This window comes from Benincasa hispida, chromosome 12 (assembly GCF_027475165.1).
Source record: "Benincasa hispida cultivar pf3 chromosome 12, pf3_genome.v1.1, whole genome shotgun sequence".
Taxonomy (NCBI): Eukaryota; Viridiplantae; Streptophyta; class Magnoliopsida; order Cucurbitales; family Cucurbitaceae; genus Benincasa; species Benincasa hispida.
In genome coordinates this window covers 1,897,925-1,919,977 of record NC_143489.1, presented here as the reverse complement: position 1 = coordinate 1,919,977, position 22,053 = coordinate 1,897,925, and the positions used below count along the sequence as shown (strand labels likewise).

The window sequence follows — 22,053 nt, the reverse complement described above, 5'->3', positions numbered from 1 at the left end:
ATTTTGGATTAAATTTGATTTGTTCAAATTAATTAGAAAATTAATTGTATGAGATGCGATTAATATAATGTATTTATATACATTATAATTTAAATATTTGAATTAGCTTTATATACAGTATAGGTTATATAATGTATATACATTATATACATCGTAATATTAAGTTTAATGAGATAGATAAATATTTGAATACGTTTCAAATATTAATTATGTGAATGAGATATATGAAAATTATAGGTTAAAATTAATATGAATATGATTCATATTAAAATTATAGATTATATTGGAATATAAAATTAGATTAGATTATATATGATATAATACAATCTATATGTTATATTATATGAGATATAATATAATGTTTTAATTTAATTATATTATTTTCATATAATTAAAATTATGTGATGAAGGGAGTTATAAAAATAACTCCCCTCATCTCTTTCATATATAGGAAATAGAGGAAGTTTTGAGCGATGCATGAAACACAATGAAGGTTTTCTTTCTGCAAAATTCGTGCTCATTCTCCTCAGAATTCCTCCCAATTCTCTCACCAAAATTAACAAGAAGAACACACAATTCCTTGATTCTCACTTTGAGAATAGTAAGGAAGACTTTGGTGATGGTGCCTAAGAGTTTTTGTGTTCTTGTTGTGTTTGTGGAAGAAAGTCCCGTGATGTGGATGGTGAGTTCATGATCATTAGGAGAGGAGCATGTGAAGATGGATTTCTTCAAGGGTAAGTGTTTACTCGTCTCTTTACTATTTGTACTCTTTGTATGTTTATAATTATGCTTATCGTTTTGTGTTTTTTCTAGACATTCAGAGTTGGATACAGGATCTCTCTAAACCACTTAATTTGATACCATCTTAAATTACTAATTAACACAAAAACTTAGATTAATGGATGAAAGGTAAATTTAATCATATATATTCTAACATTTCTCCTTTCTCAAACAAATTACTTTTTTTTTTTTTTTTTTTTTTTTTTTTTTTTTTTTTTTTAAGGCGGGTAAAAAAATAATAATTTTCAAGTCACCCTACAAAACCCCAACTTAAAAAACAGAACCTTTTTATTTAATTTGCGAGGTTTATCCGAAAAAGTTGTGAGAGCTCTCTGTGTTTCCTTTGCTTATCTATGGCGTCTTCCCTCTCCACCTATCATCAACACCATCTTCTTTCTCCTTCATTTTCTTCCAAAATTACTGCTAATTCCAAGCCTCTTTCCTCTCCATTTCTCACTTCATCCTCTTCAGGGTTGTCTTCAAAGTTCAATTTCTCGCTTCGATTCCTCAGCAATGGCCAATCTTCCTCCCTCATCTCTCCCACTCCAAGGCGTCTCAGTGTTGTCTCAATGGCCCCTCCTAAAGCCAAGCCTGGTGGAAAATCCAAGAAGGGTAAATTTCTTATTCTGATAAACCCTTAATTTCCTTCAACATTATCCTTAATTGGGCTGCCATTTTATCTAATTTGCTTTTGGGGGTTTACAGTAATTGGGATGATAAAGCTTGCTCTTGAGGCCGGAAAGGCTACCCCAGCTCCTCCTGTAGGTCCTGCTCTTGGTTCCAAGGGTGTTAATATTATGGCGTTCTGTAAGGATTACAATGCCAAGACAGCCGATAAGGCCGGCTACGTTATTCCAGTCGAAATTACTGTATACGATGTGGGTTTGCCTTCTCTATGAATGCTCTGCCATGCTTTCCTTTGGCAATGTCTTAATTGTTTGATTGGAACAGGATAAAAGTTTTACTTTCGTGCTGAAGACTCCACCTGCTTCAGTTCTTCTTCTCAAGGCTGCTGGTATTTCCTTTTAAGTGTTTGATGCTCTTTTGGCTGCTCCATTATCATATTTTGTGTGTTTCTCTGCTGATATGTTTTATCCAATTTTTCCATTCCCTTGTTTGTGCCAATTTGGATGCCTTTCTGCAAACCCATTTGGCCTCTCCTGAGTAACTTTTTTGTTCTTTTTGATTTAATGTAAAGTTGGCCTTTTCTCCTTGGAAACTGTTTATTTCACTTTTGTTTACAAGGGTGTGGGTAGGAGAGGAGAATTAGTGAAGTTAGTTACTAAGTTTCTAATCAGATTCATAATTGGAACTCCTCCACTGAGATGTTGTAGAAGGATCAATATCTGGTTTATATTAAAATTTGATTTTTTTTCTTTACAAATTTTCACTTATATCCTTTTTTCTTTTTCCTTTGTGAAATCATTTTTAAAAATAATAACTTAGATTGGTGAAATATAGGAGAAGGCTTCAGGGCTTAGAGTGGATTTAGATGAAATTGTGGTGGCAGAGATCAATGTCTTTAATAAGCATGAATTTCAGGTCCGAGAAGGGAAGTGGCCCTTGAACTATCTTGATATTTGTTATAATTCTAGAAGTATTTTGTTTTCCATCCCTTAGTTGAAGAAATGAATGAGAAGATTAGGAAGAAGTCCTACATCTTCATGAGTTAGCTGCCTCACGCTTGGCCAGGCTAGCAGGGCTGTATTCTCTAATTCGCCCAAGTATTTGTTTTTTTGGTCCTCAAATTTCCAGGTTGCAAGGAAGGTGGATCAAATCCAAAGGGTTCTCTTTTGGAGGGCCTAAAGCAAAAAGTTGTTAGGCATCCAAATAGTGAAAATATACGAAACAAATATATTGCAATTTCAAAAAGAAACTACAACAGAAATTGGTAATTTGAGGTACTTGCACCCTCTTTCTTGAGATCTCTCTCAAGCCTAATTCACTCACCAAATGCCTGACTCCTTTCTTCCTCACTCCCGTCATTTATAACTAAACTCCATATAATAACCATCTCTTTGTCTAGTTACTAATCTAATATACCCTTAATATTCCTAATTGCATTTGTAACAGAAGTTCACTGGTATGTATATTTTATTCATTGGAACATAACTTTGTGGCGTATGGAGGAATGGGCATTTGCAATTGCAACAGTAACTGGGATGAATGTCGTTCTATTTACCTCATACCTGCAGATGTTTCCAGATGAGATAGAGCAACTCTGTGGCATATGGTGATCGCTGCTAAGTATGTTGTAGGCTCCTTTAGCTTCTGATTCATGAAAAACAACCAACTCAATCATGCAAGAGAAGTCCGTAGTTCTTAATAACCAAGCCAATAATCTAAATCCCTAGGAAAACTAGGATGGTGGTTGCCAGTTGGAATGTCAATAAGGTTAGCTTTTGGAATTACTCTGGAAGTAGGTACCTTTTAGGCTGCAGTGTAGTGAAGATAGTGGCACGAAAAAAGTTTGCTGAATATTTTGTGCAAGTTTCTCTTTTGGTCTGTCACTTTAGAAGCTAATGCCTCTATGCTTTTTGTTACCGGAAAAATTGGAAAGGATGTCCTATCTTAAAGAACTAAAGTTTTCTTTTGGGGTGGTATTTGGAGGATACTATTCATCTCCTCTCTTCATCAAATTACAGCTAACTACCCATCTCTCGTAGAGGTCATTGGTTGCTTTTGGACATGTTTTTAGGTGTCCTAATTTCAGGCCTTCATCTTTACTCAAAATCAAATACGGATCTGTTTTATGGCTTGATGCTACTATGACCATTTTTTGAGAATCTTGGTTGGAAAGGGATTGAAGAGTTTCACAACAGTAAGAAAGGGTACCACATAAGGTTTGGGATATCATTGTTCGTCTTACTTTTTAATGAGTGTAAGTTTTAAGGAATTCTATGACTCCATTATGCCGACCCCAATTTGATATCTTTTTGCAACTTCTTTGGCATAGGGGTTTCCTTACCTATATACTAATTCGTTTGAAGAAACTGTTTCTTGCAACAATAACAACAATAACAACAACAACAATAATAATAAAATAAAATAAAATAAATAGTCATTGGGCCATTTGATACTGAGATTGAATCAGATTGAATCACTATCAGCATGCAGCCAGAGATCCATTTAATCAACTTGATACATAATAAAATCTCGGTGAATTATTCAAGATTTGAGAAAAGCAAAGAGTACATCTCTTGATGAAAGTCATCAGAGACAGACTTTCATTGAAGAAAGGAAGGGAATACAGGAAAAAAAAAAGAGCACAGGGAAGGAAGAACCCTCTTTCAACAACTATTTGGAAAAACTCCTCAAATCTATGAGGATACAAAAGAAATTACAATGTGACAATAGCCTTTCAAGAGGGTCATCTCTCTGCCAAGTCCCACAATACACGATACCACCAAAATGATCCTCCATCCCAAAAGTCCCATCTCTCTCTATTTGTAACCCAGTCACCCCTATCTGATTTCTACGATGCCCTTACTAATATTCACAATATCTATTAGTACTCTCACTGTATGATCCTCTAGTTCAAGTTAGAAGGAACTGAATCATTCGTAGAGATTTGTATTTTGTAATATTGCTAATGAGTAAAAAATGGTTGTTATTATTATTATTATTTTTTAATTTTCTTATGATACAATACATGTTGACTATTATGAGAGTGAATTGATCATGTACAAAAATGATTACAGAACTTCCAATCTCAAAAATGCTATTCATTTAATAGCATCTATAGTAGCTAATTTACTGCACACCTAGGAGATTCACTTCAATTCGCATGCTCTTTTGATAGTATGCGGATGCTGAGAAGTTGTTTGCCCACACTGCCTGCCGTATTGCATTTTAACCTATATGAGCTGGTTCTTGCAGGAGTTGAAAAAGGATCAAAAGATCCAAAGGGAGAAAAAGTGGGAAAGGTAACTATTGAACAGTTGCGTGCAATTGCTGCAGAAAAGTTACCAGATTTGAATTGCACAACCATTGAATCTGCAATGAGAATCATAGCAGGTACGGCAGCCAATATGGGAATTGAGGTTGACCCTCCTGTTCTTGAACCTAAAAAGAAGCAACTTGTGTAGTCATTTGTGATAAATTGCTCTATTCTTTTCCCTTTTTTGTATGCTTTAATCTATTCGAGGTGTCTTACTTTAAGAAGATTTACAAATTCACAATCAAGTGATATGGTTCTTATGCTTGATCTCACGTGGCTCTTCTTTGTTTATCTTGAAGAGCATCTCATTTTGAGCCTTATGCAAAATGTTAGTTCTCAGCTGTCGCTTTTTTCTCTCGAATCAAGTTATTCGTCGATCTTTTTTATTTTCTTTTCATTTTGTTCACTTGGTTTTTCTGTCGAAATATGTCTGTAAAGGAGTCATCATGTTAGTGAAAAGTGTCATACTGAAAATGAGGCGATGCTATGCCAAGGAAAGGATGCATCATCTTTTGAAGTGATTTGACGTTCCGATTTCCTCAAAAAGATGGTCAGATAACCAATTCAATAAGAAAAAAGAAGAAATCGTGTCTATTTTTCGTTGGGAGTTCCAGGAAAGAATCGCCACATTCAGGGTGTTTATGGCAGAGTTAAACTGAGAAAAGGCAACATAGGGTAGGAATTGAGGCTGGTAGAATCTCATTAGCCAAGCATTTTGGTAAGTGGAAGTGGAGGAGTCGCCCACTAAATGCAAAAGTTAATGTGATAGCTTAAAGAATCATATTGATAGAATGTCCTAAAGTAGACTGGAAAGGTTGAAAATCTGATTCAAAGTTATTGTTATGTTGAGGATATGGGTATAGTAATAGTGTGTGTGTGAAATCTGTGGATACATGTTGCATATCTTCTTTTCCAAGTAGGATGAAGAGCTTTGCTTCTAGGATCACATCTTAGTTAGGTAAAAGCAGTGTTGTTCTCCGGGTTTGACTGCGGTCGAGACATGTTATCGTATCATGAGCATGAGCTTTCCATTGTGTACTCATTAGCGACATTTTGTCTTATTCAAGGGAATGGTTATTGACAATTACTAACATTGGGAAGTTCGAGTTCTTCATGGTTTTTCGTAACATTTGTGATCTAGTCTTTTAAGATCTTAGTTGATCTTTGTGAAGGTCACATTGGGTTGGAAGTGAGGATTTGAACCTCATCACTGCTTTAATCAATTTAGCTATGTTTATGTCTTTATTGACAAAATTTCATCGAGTGGAATGATATTAAGCTATTTCCAAGAATCTTAATCTCATAGCTATGAGTTTTCTATTCATTTTAAGAAGTTTGGCTTCATTCTCTCTTCTTTTTCTGTCTCTCATTTTTAATCTTTTTCTTTTTGTATATTGTTTATTAGAATAGTTTTTATATCACTTAAAGTTAATTGATATAAATGATGCTACATATTTAAATTAAATCAATAATTATTAATATTACACCACAATTATATTCTATTATAATAGAAATTTAATAATTTAAGATTTATATAGTAATTTTGAAATTGATAAAATCATTTTATCATGTTTAAAATTACTTTGAAATGTATTTTTAATAATTCATTTTTTAAAAAAAAATAATTTATGAAATTTTTAGTTTGGGAATGATTTTGTATGTTCTTTTTCTAATTATTGTCAAAATCATTTTCAAACATGTTTTTAATTCTTCAAAATTAATTTTGATATGAAAATTACATTTAAAAGTGTAAAATTATACATTAACTAATCTTAAGTAGTTGAAAGATGAAGTGATTTTGAACATGACAAATGGTTTTAAAAATTTTAAAATCACTCCCAAACATACATCTTCAACCTGACAAAATCATTAAGAGGGTGTTTGGCGTGTAGGGTTGAGTTGGGTTGAGTTAATAATTATTATAGAAGGAGAGTAATTGGGAGAGTTGATGCAAATAACGATGTGAGTTAACATGAATAACAAGGTAATAAGCATCTTTAATAATTGGTGAACCAAACGGTGGGTAGATTTTTTTTACCCACTCAACCCAATCCAACTTGAGGGCCAAAAACCCCATAACGGGAAAATTTTTGTAAATTTGAAATTAGCCTAATGACTCTGATCAATTGGACTAAATCATTCAACTCTAAACAAATCTAAGCATCTTCGAGTATCAAGTTCTCCACTCCAAAACGTCTTGTAATATTCAGAATAAGTAAAGTGTCTATAAACAGCTCGATGTTCGCTGTCAATAAGCTCCTTTGCTGGCCCGATCATTGCCTCCGGCGATGGACAATAAAATGTTGGTATTGAGATTCGCTCGGTTACATTGTTCACAACAGCCCGATGAAGCACGCTCTTGTATCTATCATTACTGAGCACCTACAACCAAAAAAATGTACTTAAAGATAATCGCTATTATCTCAAGCATCAATTTAGTTTCTAAACTTTACTTTATAACTACATGGACTAAATAATTTCGACAAATTGAAGTACTAATTTGCTTGAACTAAAGTTCAAAGAATGTATTTTTCTTAACCATAAGTACTTTTATCTCTGGTGAATTTAGATTTGGTATCTATGCAAATATATTTTTCATTTTGCATTGTTAAGGACGGTAGACCCTCTACATATTTCATAATGGTACGATATTGTTTATTTGAGTATATGAACTCTATTGGAGCTTTGTTTATTTCTTGTTTCACCAAAAAGACATGAATGAAGATGATTGTTCTCAAATTTATGTATCATATTCATGATTTTCCCTGCATCCATAGGAGGCTGTGGGTAACGACGGTGACAACAGATGGTTGTGGTAGTCATGGATATATATAATGATAATAAATCACCTCCGATTAGTGATTAACTGAAAACAAATGACATGAATAAATGCTACTAAACTGAAATCTATGCCCAGCAAAGTATAACGACGAGCTAATACCTGCATCTGGTCGCCGATGTTGACAATGAAGGTGTCAGGGATAGGATTGAGGGCGACCCAAGCGCCATCGTGGTAGACTTGGAGGCCGGGAATTTGGTCTTGGAGGAGGAGAGTGATGAGGTTGGGGTCAGTGTGGCAGGGCAAGCCATAGGTGAGCTCTGGCTGTGGACATGGAGGATAATAGTTCAAGGCCATATGTTGGCCATGGCTTCCAATTGAGTTGGCTATGGAGTCCTTTGGCAAGCCCAAGCTCTCAGAAATTGCCTCTAGTAGCTTTAAGGTCAATTGTCTCATACTAGTACAATACTCAGCTACTTCTTTTCTATAAATTACATTCACAAGTGAGATCAATATGATATAATACAAACAAATCAACAGGTGAGTTATTGAGTAGATTCAACTTTATTGTGGCTTCGCTCTACAACAACTTTCAACTCATTGATAAGATCAATTCTAAGTTGCTCGATTTCGAGTGAGTCCAGGTTATTAGCGTCGACCCGACTTCATTTCTTTGAAATTTGGGTTATTTATTGCAGTGAGTGACATGCTTATGTATTCAATAATAATCCACCTACACATCAACTTTTTGTTGATGTTTTATTTTGGAAGGATCTACTTGAGAAGTTCTAATATATTACGGGTAAAATTAAAAAAATTCATAATATTGAGGGCCAAATTTTAGAATTGCATACATATTCACTTACTATGTTGTGTATTTTGTCTTTCTAAAATAAAAGATGTTGTAAATTAAAGATTAATTTTTTGTACATATAATTAGCTCTTGAGATTATTCTTTGTTGCCAATCAATCAATCTCTCCACCCTAAATATTGTGTTAACTCCAAAAAAATTCTAAAGAAACCTTTGGGAAGTATTAGTTAAATTCTAAAGAAAACGCAAAAACAAAAATCACCAAAATGCTTATTCTTTTTGATAAATTTAGAAATATTCTAAAAATAAATGCATAGGCAGAGAATTCAAATCATACATCTTAGTCATTAACACATATATATGACACTTGGATACGTAATAGTAACTTACCATATTATTGAATATCAACCAGTTAATTTTTGGGGAAAAAAAAGTGTTACCTGAAGGATGGAGGGTTGGAAGGCCATTCATTGACATAAAGGTGAAGAGGGTAACAATGGAGTCTTAAGAAATCTCTCCAATTTGCCACCTTCTCTGTCTTCACATTGAAACTCGTCGACAGCCTCGTCTTCTTTGTCGGGTCATCGGAATAGCTTTTCAGTCTCTCGGCCTCCGGCATCCGGAAAAACTCCCTCGCTAAACTCATCATTCCATTGCTCATCTCCTCCGACACTCCATGGTTTTTCACCTGAAATACCAAACCCCACTTAATCTTATTATTCTAATACCACAAAACTTTTTGTCTCACGTTTATTTTTAGCTTAAATTATATTAAAATATCTCGTGATTTTTTTGGAGATATGTTTTAATTATATTTGCTCTTCAAGACTTTAAAAAGTTTTGTTTTATATGATCCGATCCACATTTGAATCTTCAACTATGTTCCAAAAAATTCCAACTTTCACATAGTTCCAAAAAAAAAAAGACATATATTTATCTTTTTCTATAAAAACAAAAGATGAAAATTATCATGATAGAAAAAAAATGGTATTATTTATAAATATATATTAAATTAAAATCGTTACTTTTTTTCAAAAGATATCACTAAAATAAATTTTATAATAAATATTCACACATTCTATATCACGTCAATTTACTTATGTTGTCAATAATGTCACTATTGTCTTTCGGTTTTTATTTTTTATACATGTATCGCATCGATTTTAATATTTTCTAAAGGAAGAAGACAAAAAAAAAATTAACAATAAATTTTTAAGGTTGAATATAATTCAAAAGTGCCATGTTTGCACTGTACTAAGAAAAGAAAAACATTAATTTATATCTCAAAATTTTAGAAAATTGTATTAATTAAAACTAAATTTAGACATTAGCATGCATCAATTCTAATTAATTTTAATGAATTCATTTATAATAATTTAGAGGTTGAAATTGGATAAAGGATACAAATTGACTTTTTTTTTCCTAAGTTATATAAAGTAATTAAAGGGGAAAAAGTAAGTAGCGGAATTTAAAGAATTGAGTACCAGAAAGAAACCGTCACGCTCACAGGCACGGCCAATTTGGTCAACGATATCGGAGCGAGAGGGGCCGTGGAGGCCATTAAGGTCAATGACGGAGAAAGAGTAGCCGTCCGATTGTTGGACGTCGGAGAAATTTGGACGGTCGGAGATGGGGCGTATGTACCTGGAAGGAACTTGTTGTACGGCGGCGGCGAGATCTGTGACAAGCAACTTATTGGTGTCGGAAGCAGACATGGCCGGCAGGAAATTTCACCAAAAAAAAAAGACAAGGTTTCTGGAAAAAAAAGGCTTATTTTAATTAACGGAGGAAAACGGAAATGCGTTGCTGCAATTTCGTTTACAACAAATCATTGCTTCTTATAGAACGGTATGTGGTGGCTGATTACATCATTCTGCTGACGTCATTATTTCCGACTTATTGTGTTTATTGTGTTGGGCCATTAAATAAAATAATAAATGATTGTTGGCATATGAACATGGGAGTATGCGATTTTTTTTTTTAACATAATTCAATTGATATAAATTTATAGTATCAATTTTTAAGATGTGAGATTTGATCTCAGATTCATATATTGTTAAATAAAGTAAGTTTGGAATAAAATAATTAAGTTTTAATTTTTTAATTTAATAATAATGAGTGTGTGTTATCATAGTAGTAGAAATTTTTGTTTGTATATCCTTTTCATCCCATTTTGAACCAATAAATTATTGACACAATTTCATACTTCAGGAACGGATGTAAATATCTTTTACATTTGCCACAAGTATTTATTAGAAAAATGGAGGTTTTTCTAAATAAAAATTCATATAACCCACAAAAGGGGTAAAGAAAACCGAAAATCACTAAAAATTACATCCAAAATTCAAAAAGTCTGAAATTCCACAACGTCCCGCAAAACCACAAATAAAATCAAAACCAGCAGCAAAATGAGTTACATAGTGAGTAACTCTGTTACACACATAGGAGAATATGAGAAGAAGATCCAACTTACTCACCAAAGTCTGAATTTTAACAATTATGTTGTCACACCCTTCTTCAGATTATCCTCTTGATCTGAGAAGAAATGTGAAGACAACAATTGTCAACTTTTATATGACAACTATTGTCCAACATACTCCTAAAAACCTGTAATTTGGCACCTGTTAAATCTGATTAGCAGTTTATAATTCTCTAGAACTCAACACATAATTTCAACAACTTAAACATATAATTTATTGCTAATCATAAATATCAACATTAACATATGCAAGATTCAGGGACCAAACTTAAATACAATACCTACTTCACTCTGTTTGCCCCCTAACATAGACATAAAACTAGTAACAAAACATTATGAGCCACCTAAACTGCAATCTTCTTGATGGTTTGAGACGAAACTGACTGGTAGAACTGCTAGGCCTCGGGACGTCGACCGCTACTTGTGGAGGAAAATATTTTTAAAGAGTGAGCTAGAAAGCCAGTGAGTGACTATCTTAGGTAAACATACTTTAAATCATAATTAACATAAACATGATTATGAAGAAACATTATAAAATCACAATCAGGGTTTTTAAAACGGAACTAAAATCATAAGTGTACATCATATAAAAGAAGAAAAACCCTGAAATAATTTATTAGCATCTTTCTGAAACTCAATTACTCCACTGCTTGAACATGTGGGAGAGCTCTTTTGCTCACTCCCTACTAACCTTAGTTGGGAGAGAGTCTTTTTGCTCGATTTCATCAACATCGATAACATAGTCATATGTGCACGTAGAACTAGATTGGGTCCTGCCCACCTTACCATACCTTCGGTATCAAGGATTCCTAATATCATTGTAATCTGGGTACCTTACCATACCTTAGGTACCAATATTGGAGTAGGGTTTGTACAAGGCACAAACAATTAAACATTTAAGAACATATACAAAATATACAAATTTGAAATAAGCATACCTCATAGTTTCATATGAACACATAGTGCCTTGTAAAACATGGAATATACTTGATTAATTTCATCATGCAATAAAACATGGCATAGGCTTACTGGAAAACACATGCTAAACTCTTAAATAACTTCATCATTTAAAAACATGTATCATGCAATCAATGTCCATTTAGGGCGTGCGTTGGAAAAATCATGATATAAAAACTTCATATGAAATGCCTATGCGTTGTGAATTATTCATAAAACTTGCGTTAGAAAACATTTATTAAAACTTGTCACCACAGTCTTAAGCTACTTATCCAAGGGATTGTACGTCTCTCCTATTTACGTTTGCCCTGATAATTTGGTGGATAATTGAGAAACTTTTCCCAAGATGCTTAGGTAAGTGCTGAAACATTTCTCAGTCTATGTGACATACATCCACTCTTCGATGTACTCAGATTGCCTTCGTTGTGAATTGGGCGCTATGTTATGTGCATTAATACATAACATCACTGAGCCAACTACTTGCTTGTTCTTCATATGCATTGCCTACTTATTCATCCACAACATTATTCCAAATTCAAACTTCTAGACTTCATAACTTTAGTTCCAACATTCGCTTAACTAAACCCCTTTCAAAGAAAACGCTCTTAAACATCTTAACTTTTGCTTATCTTAGAATTTGAGCATTATTTCCTCCAGAATCGATTGAAAATCCCTCAGATTCTCCTTCAATTGGCCAAGAGTTCTTCAACTTTCAAAATATTCAGATGGCAATAACATTCCTTCACTTAGGCCTTCTTGGTTAAACATATTTATACTTGGGTTTGCATGAAGAGATTACTTAATTAATTGCCACTTGGAAATTTTATCCCTTTATTGGCGTTTGCAAGGTTACACTTGACTTATTTACACGTTAATTAAGCTGAATTCCTCAGCTTAAACTTGATCGCATGGCCTTGCGGCCACCTAAGCCTTCTTCCTTCAATGCATGACCTTCTGCTGCATCACTTGCCAGCTTAGCACTTATTAATGACATACAAAGTTGGTCGCATGGTGCCTCATAGTTCCAATGCATGGAACCTTCTATCTTTCCTAAGTGTTAACTTGTTTCTACTTCATCCAAGAACGAAACATTCTACACTTAGCATATTTTCATGCCCTTTTCCGACTTACCATTGTTACTCTCCCCTCTCTACGCATTGACCAAGCTACAACCTGAACGCATATAGTTATAACAGTCATAAAATTTTCCTTCTCTTACATTTTAGATGCATCATTCACTATACATACTTGACTATTTTTTCCATTTCCGTTAATACACATCTTAACTCATAATCAAGATAAGTTAAACTTAATTAATTGGTAAAACAAGTTCAAAGGTTTACATGCATCATTTATCGAGAATCATTAGTCATGTTGACCAGTTCCCTAGCATTAGATTCAACCACGATAGGAAAAAGGGAGGGCTAACCCTGAAGTGGAGAGAAAATGTGACCCTTCCATGATTGCCTAAGCCTTCCAGCAGTTATGATGGGCCAAAATGTGATGAAACTTCCAAAAACTCAACCTTTTAGGTGAACCGGAAGAATCACGCACCACCCACACCCAACCCAAGTCACCCAACACTTCACTTTATTCTACGACGTGTCCACATTCAGCTTCCACTCATTTGGTGAAGGGATCCACGAAACATGACTACCCTGTCTCTCTAGGAAAGCAGGACTAAAACCAACACTTGAGTTTGATGCTAGATTTTTATTTGGTATTTATTAAAAATACCTAACAGCCTATTTGGATACACTAGAGTTTTTTTTTTTTTTTTTTTAAATGTCATTATTTATTTGATAAAAACAGTTAAATATACATTTTGAAATTTTTTCAAAAACTATTTCGAGCGGTTGCTAAATACTTAATTTTTTTTTTCAAAATTAAACAATTTAAAAGTTAAACCAAACACATCCTTAATCTCTCATTTTTAATGATTAGTTTGAACCTTTTTTTAGCTTGGTTCTAAAATGCCCTTGGACAATGATTAATGACAAGTTTGGAGTGATTTTAAAATGATTAAAGTCATTTTTGTTATTTTCGAAAACCACAATTTGATGATTAACTTAATTGAAACCTTTTTATTTGAATGTGGCATTTTTTCCCCTTTTCTCTCATCTTTAAGTATTTAATGATTAGTTTGTAACTCCTAGCTGCTCCAACTATATGAAGTTGAGTTTATAGTTGTTGCCTAACACCTCTCTTAAATTTCAAAGATTAGTTGGTTTTAGGGCTAAGCAAGTTTATTTAATTAAGTTGTTAAAATGAACTTAAGCTAATTTTTACGATGATTACGTTGAGTAACTTGGTTGAACATGATTAATTGGGTAGTGGGTGACAAAATTTTTAAAGTTTTTAGGTATAAAAGTCTCATCTATAATGTTATAATAAAGCTGTGAAAATTGTAAAAAGTATAGGTGTATGGTCAAGTCTTAATATAAATATGATGAGAAAAGAATTGCGGTTTCTTAGGATCCAAGTAGAAATCTTCTTCTAGGTGATATAAATATATTCATATTGACCTTAACTTTATTTACATTATTCCATGGAAAAGTAAATTTAAACTAAAATTATAAAATAAGATAAAATGATAAAAATTCCGTGAATATTTGAGAATTCTAATTAGATGTTCCTAACTATATAAGTTATAAATTCATCCATCAATCTTTCTTAATCGGATGGATAACTCTTTATCACATATTTATGTTAGTTTCTATGACTTAAATTAAAGATCATTTATTAATGCGATGAACACCTCAACAACGAATATATATTTGCTCTTTACTTTCTCATTCTCTCTTCTCTCATGTTATTCTTATTGTTCTTCTTTTGCCCTTATTTTATATCATCTTGAAATTTGATTCCATAGGTTTGGATTGCTGGTGATAATAGTGGTTTTCAAAAACATATTTTCTTTCAAATACTTTTTATACAATTCGTTTAGAAATAAAATACTCATATGTTTGGTTACATTTTCTCGAACATATTTTTTTAAACATAAACTTGTTTGGGTCTATATTCAAAATACTTCCACAAAGGTTAAACTACCGTATAGGACAACTATAAATACGATGAACTAATCCTTTTGGATTTGTTATTAGAGTGCTATGACCAACAAATCGTTGTTAGTGATAGTGGAGTGGTTGTCAATAGTGAGCTAACTGAGATTTTGTTTCTAGCAATGGTTCAACAACAATGGATGGTGACTGGATGCCAACGAAATCTATTGGATTGGCAGCACCGGGTGGCAATATCCGATGGGCAACGATAGAATCCGTTTTTAGTATTGTGGTAATACATGCTTCTTGTATTTAACATCTGACACGTCATAAGGTGATAGATTATTTATTTCATAGGTTCCACATAATTCTTAAATATTTTTCTATGACAACAATAAATGAAAATAGTATGAAAAATAGTTAAATTATAAATTTAGACCTTAAATTTCAAAATTTGTATCTATTTGATTCATGAACTTTCAAAATTAAAATGTTACTCTAAAGTAAAACATAAAAGTTACGTCTAAATAGAAGTAAACCTAAAAATAAAAGTTTAGAGATTCATTAAAAATAAAATTGAAAGTTGAAATACTTATTAAATATTTTTAATTACGTAAAAATAGACTAAAGTTAAGACAATAAACTTATATAATTTAACCATAAAAGAAATACTAGAAAATTTTTTAATTGTGCATTATTTATCTAGTATAGCGAGTGGCAAATCACAACGTTATTGTAGATTCGTAATGTGTTCATAATGTCACGTCCTTTGCTGTCTTTTTCATTTTAGCGACTGAGACTTTCATGGTTGAAACGGTCTTTTTACGTCTAAAAAAAGGTCATTTTCTTTTCTTTTCTTTTCTTTTCTTTTCGAAAAAGGGTCTATAAATTTTGTGATTTCAAAAATACACAAAATAAATTTGTTCAACTTTCTAGAGTAGATGTAATTGTTGATAAATAATCAAGTATATCTTTAATGATAAATGAAATATTCCAGTTCTTCAAGATAATAATACATTTAAGAGAAATAAAAATATAGAATATGATTCTATTTGAAAATTAATTAATTTTTTCTTTAAAAAAAATTAAGTTTATGAACAATACTCTCATCTCTAAATTTCTTCTTTTGTTATCTATTTTTCATCACTAATTTAAAAAATCAAGTCAAATTTTGAAAACTAAAAAAAAGTAATTTTCAAAAAGTAATTTTTGTTTTTTAAATTTAACTAGAATTCAATCATTATACTTAAAAAAGATGCAAACCATAGTTATTAAATGGAACCTAAATAATTATTAAAAAAAATAAAAAAATTAAATGATTATCAACTAAAATATATAGAGCTGCCCAAAATTGAAAATAAATCTTATAAAAGAGTTGGAAAAGTTTTTGTCTTAAAGAGAGTTAACTGCTGAAGACGCGGGATGATTTTCCTTGCTACACTCGTTGACTTGATCAACCAGAAAATAATGTCTTTTCTTTTTCTTTTTCTTTTTTTGAATTTTGGTTCGTGTGTTTGACATTGTCAGAAAACTTTCTAGTACTATGTACTGTTATTTACCAATTATAATTTTGCTTTCACAAATATTTTTTCATAAAGAAGAATCTGGATATTGGTATCGTATTGTCTAAGTTAATAATAGGCTTCAAGTTGTATAAAAATTTTTAGAAATGGGAATGAAATTATTTCATATGAAGTTATGAAGATATATTTATATTTATAGGAAATTTCTAATCTAAAATGTTTAAATTAGGATTTCGAAATTGCATTAGACTTATCCTCAAATCAAATGAGTTGATGCATGCATTTGCATTTGGCATGCTTCATTCATCAAATGAGTTGAGGCATGCATTTGGGCATGCGTGTGTTTGAATATTTTATTATTCGAAGGGATTTCAAATGAAATATGATTTTTTTTATAGGGGTGATAAGTCGGTTTGGTTTTTCTCAATTTTGAAGCTTTTATCTATCTAGTTTTTATGTGTTGAGGATTCTACATTGGAAAAATCAAGGGACTTCATTTTTTATAAGATAAATGAGTTGATTCTCTCGTGGTTAATTAATTTTGAGATAGACCCAGGTTATCTAATACTATATTAAACTTAAAAAATTAGAATAATGGAGTAATTAATTTAAAAATTTTAGAATTTGATAGCTAACAAATGACACAAACTATTAGATATTTGAAAACATTAAAAAGAAAATAGACAGGAACAAGTTGTAATGAATATGGAAAGGTTAACGTGATGGAAGGGTTGGATTATTAATTGACTTGGCCCTGCATGTAAGAGAGAGAATGGGCAATAATTTCTATATTTGCATGTTCCCTTAAAGAATAGTTGAATCTTTCAGGGAAATTAAAGACTTGATGTGTCTTGTCTTGCATTGCTGGTACAATTAAATTTGAATTTTGCATGTTAAATGAAGAAAAATAATGGAAAAAGGAGGAAAACAAAATAGCAAAAGAGGTAGAGAATGGTTCTAAAGAGAAGTAGAAGTAGAAGTAGGTATTTAATAACTCCTCCACGTGTTCTTTTTTGGTTGGTTGAGATCCACCGACCAATTTCTTTTTCAACAAATTTCTAATAGGGATGTTTAAAAAATCCGGTGATCTAAAAAAACCGATCAACTCAACCTAACTCGTGTGGTTTAGGTTGTGTTATCAACTCATTTGGGTTGGATTGGGTTCAAATAAATGAAAATTTTACGAGTTGGGTTGGTTCATGGGTTCACCTAATATAACTCAAATCAACCCGAATTTATTATTAACTTTAAAATATATTTTTTTATTACTTATAACACAATTATTTATACATATATTAATTTTGATTTTATTTAATTCTAATATTTTTTTGACTAATTTATTCTTTAACACCTCTTAAAAGTAGTTTCTTTGCACTTTAGCCAGAAAATTTTCGCTATATAAATTGAAATTGAGTTGTTAATCTTAATTCTATATATGAAAATAATTAAATTAGATTTTTACATATTTACGTTTTGCTTCTTTTTATAATAAAATTTTAAATAAATGACACGGTTAACCCGAACCAACCCAACCCAAATAGTTCATGGTTGGGTTGGGTTGAGTACATTTTTTCATAAGGGTTATTTGAGTTGAAAAAATGTACAATCCGAACAATTGGATTGGGTTTAAAAAGTCTTACAACCCGACCCAACTCAACCCATGAACACCCCTAATTTCCAATACTCACCTAGTATCTATATACTATATACTTTATAATTTGGTCTTTATAAATATTTTTTGATCCCTCGTGATTTTTAAATCATGCTAATTAACTTGTCTGATAATTACTACGAGTAATACCCCCCATTTAATTTTGTTTCTATAGGAGCATTTCAACAAATAAAAAATAAAAAATTAATGTTGTCATTGATTTGATGAGCATTGGTGAGCTGTATATTGTTAAAATTCAACAATTTTATAGTTGAAGACATGTTGAATTAATTAGAGAAAAAAATTTTTTTTTTTAAAAAGCCATTTTTTTAATTAAATATTTGAAAAGTTAAACTAAAACATCATTAGTTTAGAATGAAATTGATTTCGAGGTAGGGCTCCATTTGGATAATTTAGTGCAGATGTAATAAGCACTAAAATGTGATTTGACTTGCTGACTTGGAGCTGATTGGGAATTTGATTTGAAGTGATCTTTTACACATCTTAGTATAAATCTCATTAGATCATGAAAAACAATGTAAATGAGAAAATTTATTTGAAAATTAAGTTTTAAAAAAAAAATACTATCTTAATGGACTAGATATTACTACTACTATTATTATTTGGAAGAAACTAACTTGGTTTATAAAATAATAGAATTTACGATTATAAATAAAGATTTAATTAATTCATCAAATAATTATTTAATTTTTTATTTTTAAAAATGAAGCGTATAAACATTCCTTCACTTGTAAATTTTTTATTTTAAAAGTGTTTTTAGAAAAACAAAATCAAGGTAAATTAATTTTATTTTTGAAATTTAATTTAGAATTCAACTATAAAAGATGCAAACTAATATTAAGAAAAATGAGAGAAAACAAGCTTAATTTTAAAATACCAAATAGAGTTACCAAATGGACCTTAAATTATAATTTTAATAAAAAACTTAGAGTTTATAAAAATCTTGAAATTTATACTTGTTGGAATGGCTACTTGGAAATAAGTGACAGGAATGGAAGCTCAAAAATTCTCAGTAGCGTATAAAACTTGCAAAACAGAAATCTGTGAAAGGTTGAGTCTCGTATCACACTCTCTTTAAGACGTTTCATGACTTTGCTCTTTGTATCAGTTCGTAAAGAAAGCCACGTCGGTCCCTAGGAAAAAATAACCTAGATCAAATCTGTTTCGATCGGAATTGCATCGGATCGAAAATGCTCACACCCTTCCAGACTGTGCTTAGAAAATGTAAAAAAGAATTGTGATTGAGAAAAAAAAATACAAGAATTGTGATTATTTTGTGTTTCTTTTCTTTGAAGAACCAAAACTCAGTTTATAGGTCTTGAAGGCCAACGATGAATGCGCAAAATCGGGAATAACGTGCGTGTGTTAATGGGAGCACAAACCGAATGGGCAAAAACGAATTAACGGAAAAAATGGGATTGGAACTGCACCAGATACTGATTGAAAATGTTTACACCCTTCCCGATTGTGCTCGAAAAACGTAGAAAAGAATTTTGATTGAGAAAGAAAATACAAGAATTGTGATTATTTTATATCTCTCCTCTGAAGAACCGAAACTTAATTTATATGTCTTGAAACCCAACGGTGAATGTGCAAAGCCGAGAGTAACGTGTGTGTTAATGGGGCACAAATTGAATGGGCAAAAATGGATTAGAGGAAAAAATGGGTGATTAATTGACTAATAATGTGGGTCAAAAAATTAATAAGTAAAGAAAGTTTTTTTAAAATAATAATAAAATAAATAAAAAAAACTATTTATTCCCCACCCAACCGAGTGCGGCACGTGGAAAGACTATCAAACCTTCATTTACGTATCTCTTCACTCCTTTTAAAACTTAGGTATCCCTTGAAGTCGAGAAAAGATAGAGACAAATAAGAAGACATCTACTTGTCATTCCAACGAATACCAGATTTTCACTTTTCTTTTTCCTTCCTTAAAAGAATACATTTTTATTCACAATACTCAATTAATAGGGTGTAAAGTAGTAATTTAGCTAATGAAATAAAATACAAATAACATTGGAAAAGAACCTCAATATTAAAAAAGTAAGTACATTAAATGATTTTTTAACGTTTTCAATTGACCATAAAATGAAGTCAAGAACGTCATCCTATGAATATTATTTTATTATGCGTGAGGATAGCTAACTAAAATAATAATAATAATATTTGAAAAAAAAAGTAATAATAAGATAATTGTTTTAAATAATAAAATTATTAAAAATATTTTTATATATAATAAAATGTCATTGTCTATCATTAATAGATAGTGATAGATACTGACATTGATAGATGCTACTATAAATATTATTTATAGATAATGACATTTTGTTATATTTGTAAATAAGTTTTTAATTTTATTATATTTGAAAACAATCCTTATAACAATAATAAGAAGTCTTCACCTAGTTAGTTATTAATCATTATTAAGAAGAATAAATGCATCTCATTCCTAAAGTTTTAAATCATCCTTTTAATTTTTGAATTTTATTTAGTGGGAAAAGTCTATTGAGTTTTTTAATTATTATTTTAAATTGATATGAACATAATTAAAAATTTCTATTCCTCTCTCTCCTTTCTTCTTATTCTTTATTTATTATTTTAAATTAAAATGTCAAAAAAGGTTTAAATATTAATAAAGAATTCTCAAAGACTTCTTAATTTTATTCTTAAAAATTAGAGGACCGAGCAAATTACATTTTGAAAGCTTAAAAAGGTCCTTTTTAAATATAAAAATATTTAAAAATATTTATATTTTATTGTAAAAAGTTCCAAAGGTGTAAAGTACACTTTTTGGAACTTGGTAATTTCTTTTTGAGGAATTTTCTATTTATAATAATTTTTCCCTTAAAAAAGCCATTTTTCTTTATTATTTTTATTTTTTTACACATTTTTCATCATCTTTATCTTTATATTGAACTTTTTACTAAGTTCTTTGATAGAAAGACGTCATGGTCATTTGTACTCATTACGTTGTGGTTGTTTTATTTTCCGAAGCATGTGAAATTATTCAATATATGAGTGCCTTCTATTATAGTCTTTCTTGCTTCCTTTTATTTTTTCCTTTTAATAGGAAGTTAAAATTCTAAATTTGGTATGTATTTAGATCACGTTTATTAATATATAATGAAATTTAGTATAATCATAATAAAATTTAATTGATAGATCAATCGTAATAGTCCAGAATTACAAACGTAGTTGGATTGCTTTTGACGACGATTACTTAGAATTATGAATATATCACATTAATTTTACGTATTACCATTTTATCCTAAATGGTAACGATGACAATAACAATAAATGTGACAATTTTATACTTCTCATATGGTAACAATATATTAATGGTAACGATAAGATGGTGATAATGTAATTTCAAAATACAATCAGATTAATCACCCTCTACTCATCAATCAGTTTGCGTTTTTTATTATAGTACTATCCCACGTATCAGTACAAGTATGGAACACAAGGCAAACAATATCACACGTGATTCATTGAAACCCGCTTTTCATATTACCATTCATTTATTACAAACAAGATCGAGAGATTCACCCTCTCGCGACCCTATCTGAATTGACATAAAGAAAGATGGGATCTCCTGACACTATTGATATTATTTTATCATTTTTTTAACGATTTTATGCATCATAATAGCAAAAAATATTGTAGTTGTTTCACTCATGCATATTTCGTTGGACATCTTTTTTAATAATAAAAAGTATCAACAAATAAATAATTAAACATCCTTTATGTACAGATGGCAGTGGACAAAATTATAGAATTGGTAAAGAAAACAGGTGTGCATTTAGGGTTATGATTCATTATGCGACCGACTTTAATGTTGTGTCAATCATTAAGATTCTGTTCGATAATTATTTGATTTTCTGTTTGTGTTTCTTAAAAATTAAGTTTATTTCATCTACATTTTTTTACCATGATTTACATTTCTCAAATATAATAATTGAATTTTTAGCTAAATTTTAAAAATAAAAACTACTTTTTTTTTAGTTCTTACAATTTAAATTTGGCTTGATATTTTAAACAATTAATGAAAAGTAAATAAGAAAGGAAGAAACTTAGTGGTAGAAATAATGTTAGGCTTAATTTTC

The 22,053-nt window shown here is 30.9% G+C and overlaps 2 protein-coding genes across 2 annotated transcripts; one reads left to right on the top strand and one right to left on the bottom strand.

Moving 5' to 3' along the window:
- The first annotated feature begins 973 nt into the window (after positions 1-973).
- Positions 974-4,992, top strand: PRPL11 (plastid ribosomal protein l11). Its single transcript, XM_039020386.2, has 4 exons — positions 974-1,392; positions 1,486-1,658; positions 1,732-1,795; positions 4,660-4,992. The coding sequence occupies exons 1-4, from the start codon at positions 1,134-1,136 to the stop codon at positions 4,866-4,868; spliced, it is 705 nt and encodes a 234-aa protein (XP_038876314.1). The 5' UTR covers positions 974-1,133; the 3' UTR covers positions 4,869-4,992.
- Positions 4,993-6,687: 1,695 nt separating this feature from the next.
- Positions 6,688-10,204, bottom strand: LOC120068584 (protein DMR6-LIKE OXYGENASE 2-like). The gene is made up of 4 exons (XM_039020399.2): positions 9,796-10,204; positions 8,752-8,999; positions 7,662-7,983; positions 6,688-7,102 (listed from the first exon to the last, which is right to left on the bottom strand). The coding sequence occupies exons 1-4, from the start codon at positions 10,024-10,026 to the stop codon at positions 6,857-6,859; spliced, it is 1,047 nt and encodes a 348-aa protein (XP_038876327.1). The 5' UTR covers positions 10,027-10,204; the 3' UTR covers positions 6,688-6,856.
- Positions 10,205-22,053: the final 11,849 nt, after the last annotated feature.

Coding starts and splice junctions, on each gene's coding strand:
- PRPL11 (XM_039020386.2), top strand. CDS start 1,134: ATGGCGTCTTCCCTCTCCACCTATCATCAACACCATCTTCTTTCTCCT. Junction 1,393..1,485: donor TGGTGGAAAATCCAAGAAGG/GTAAATTTCTTA, acceptor GGGGGTTTACAG/TAATTGGGATGATAAAGCTT. Junction 1,796..4,659: donor TCTTCTTCTCAAGGCTGCTG/GTATTTCCTTTT, acceptor TGGTTCTTGCAG/GAGTTGAAAAAGGATCAAAA.
- LOC120068584 (XM_039020399.2), bottom strand. CDS start 10,026: ATGTCTGCTTCCGACACCAATAAGTTGCTTGTCACAGATCTCGCCGCC. Junction 7,984..8,751: donor TCCAACCCTCCATCCTTCAG/GTAACACTTTTT, acceptor TGTAATTTATAG/AAAAGAAGTAGCTGAGTATT. Junction 7,103..7,661: donor ACATCGGCGACCAGATGCAG/GTATTAGCTCGT, acceptor TTTTGGTTGTAG/GTGCTCAGTAATGATAGATA.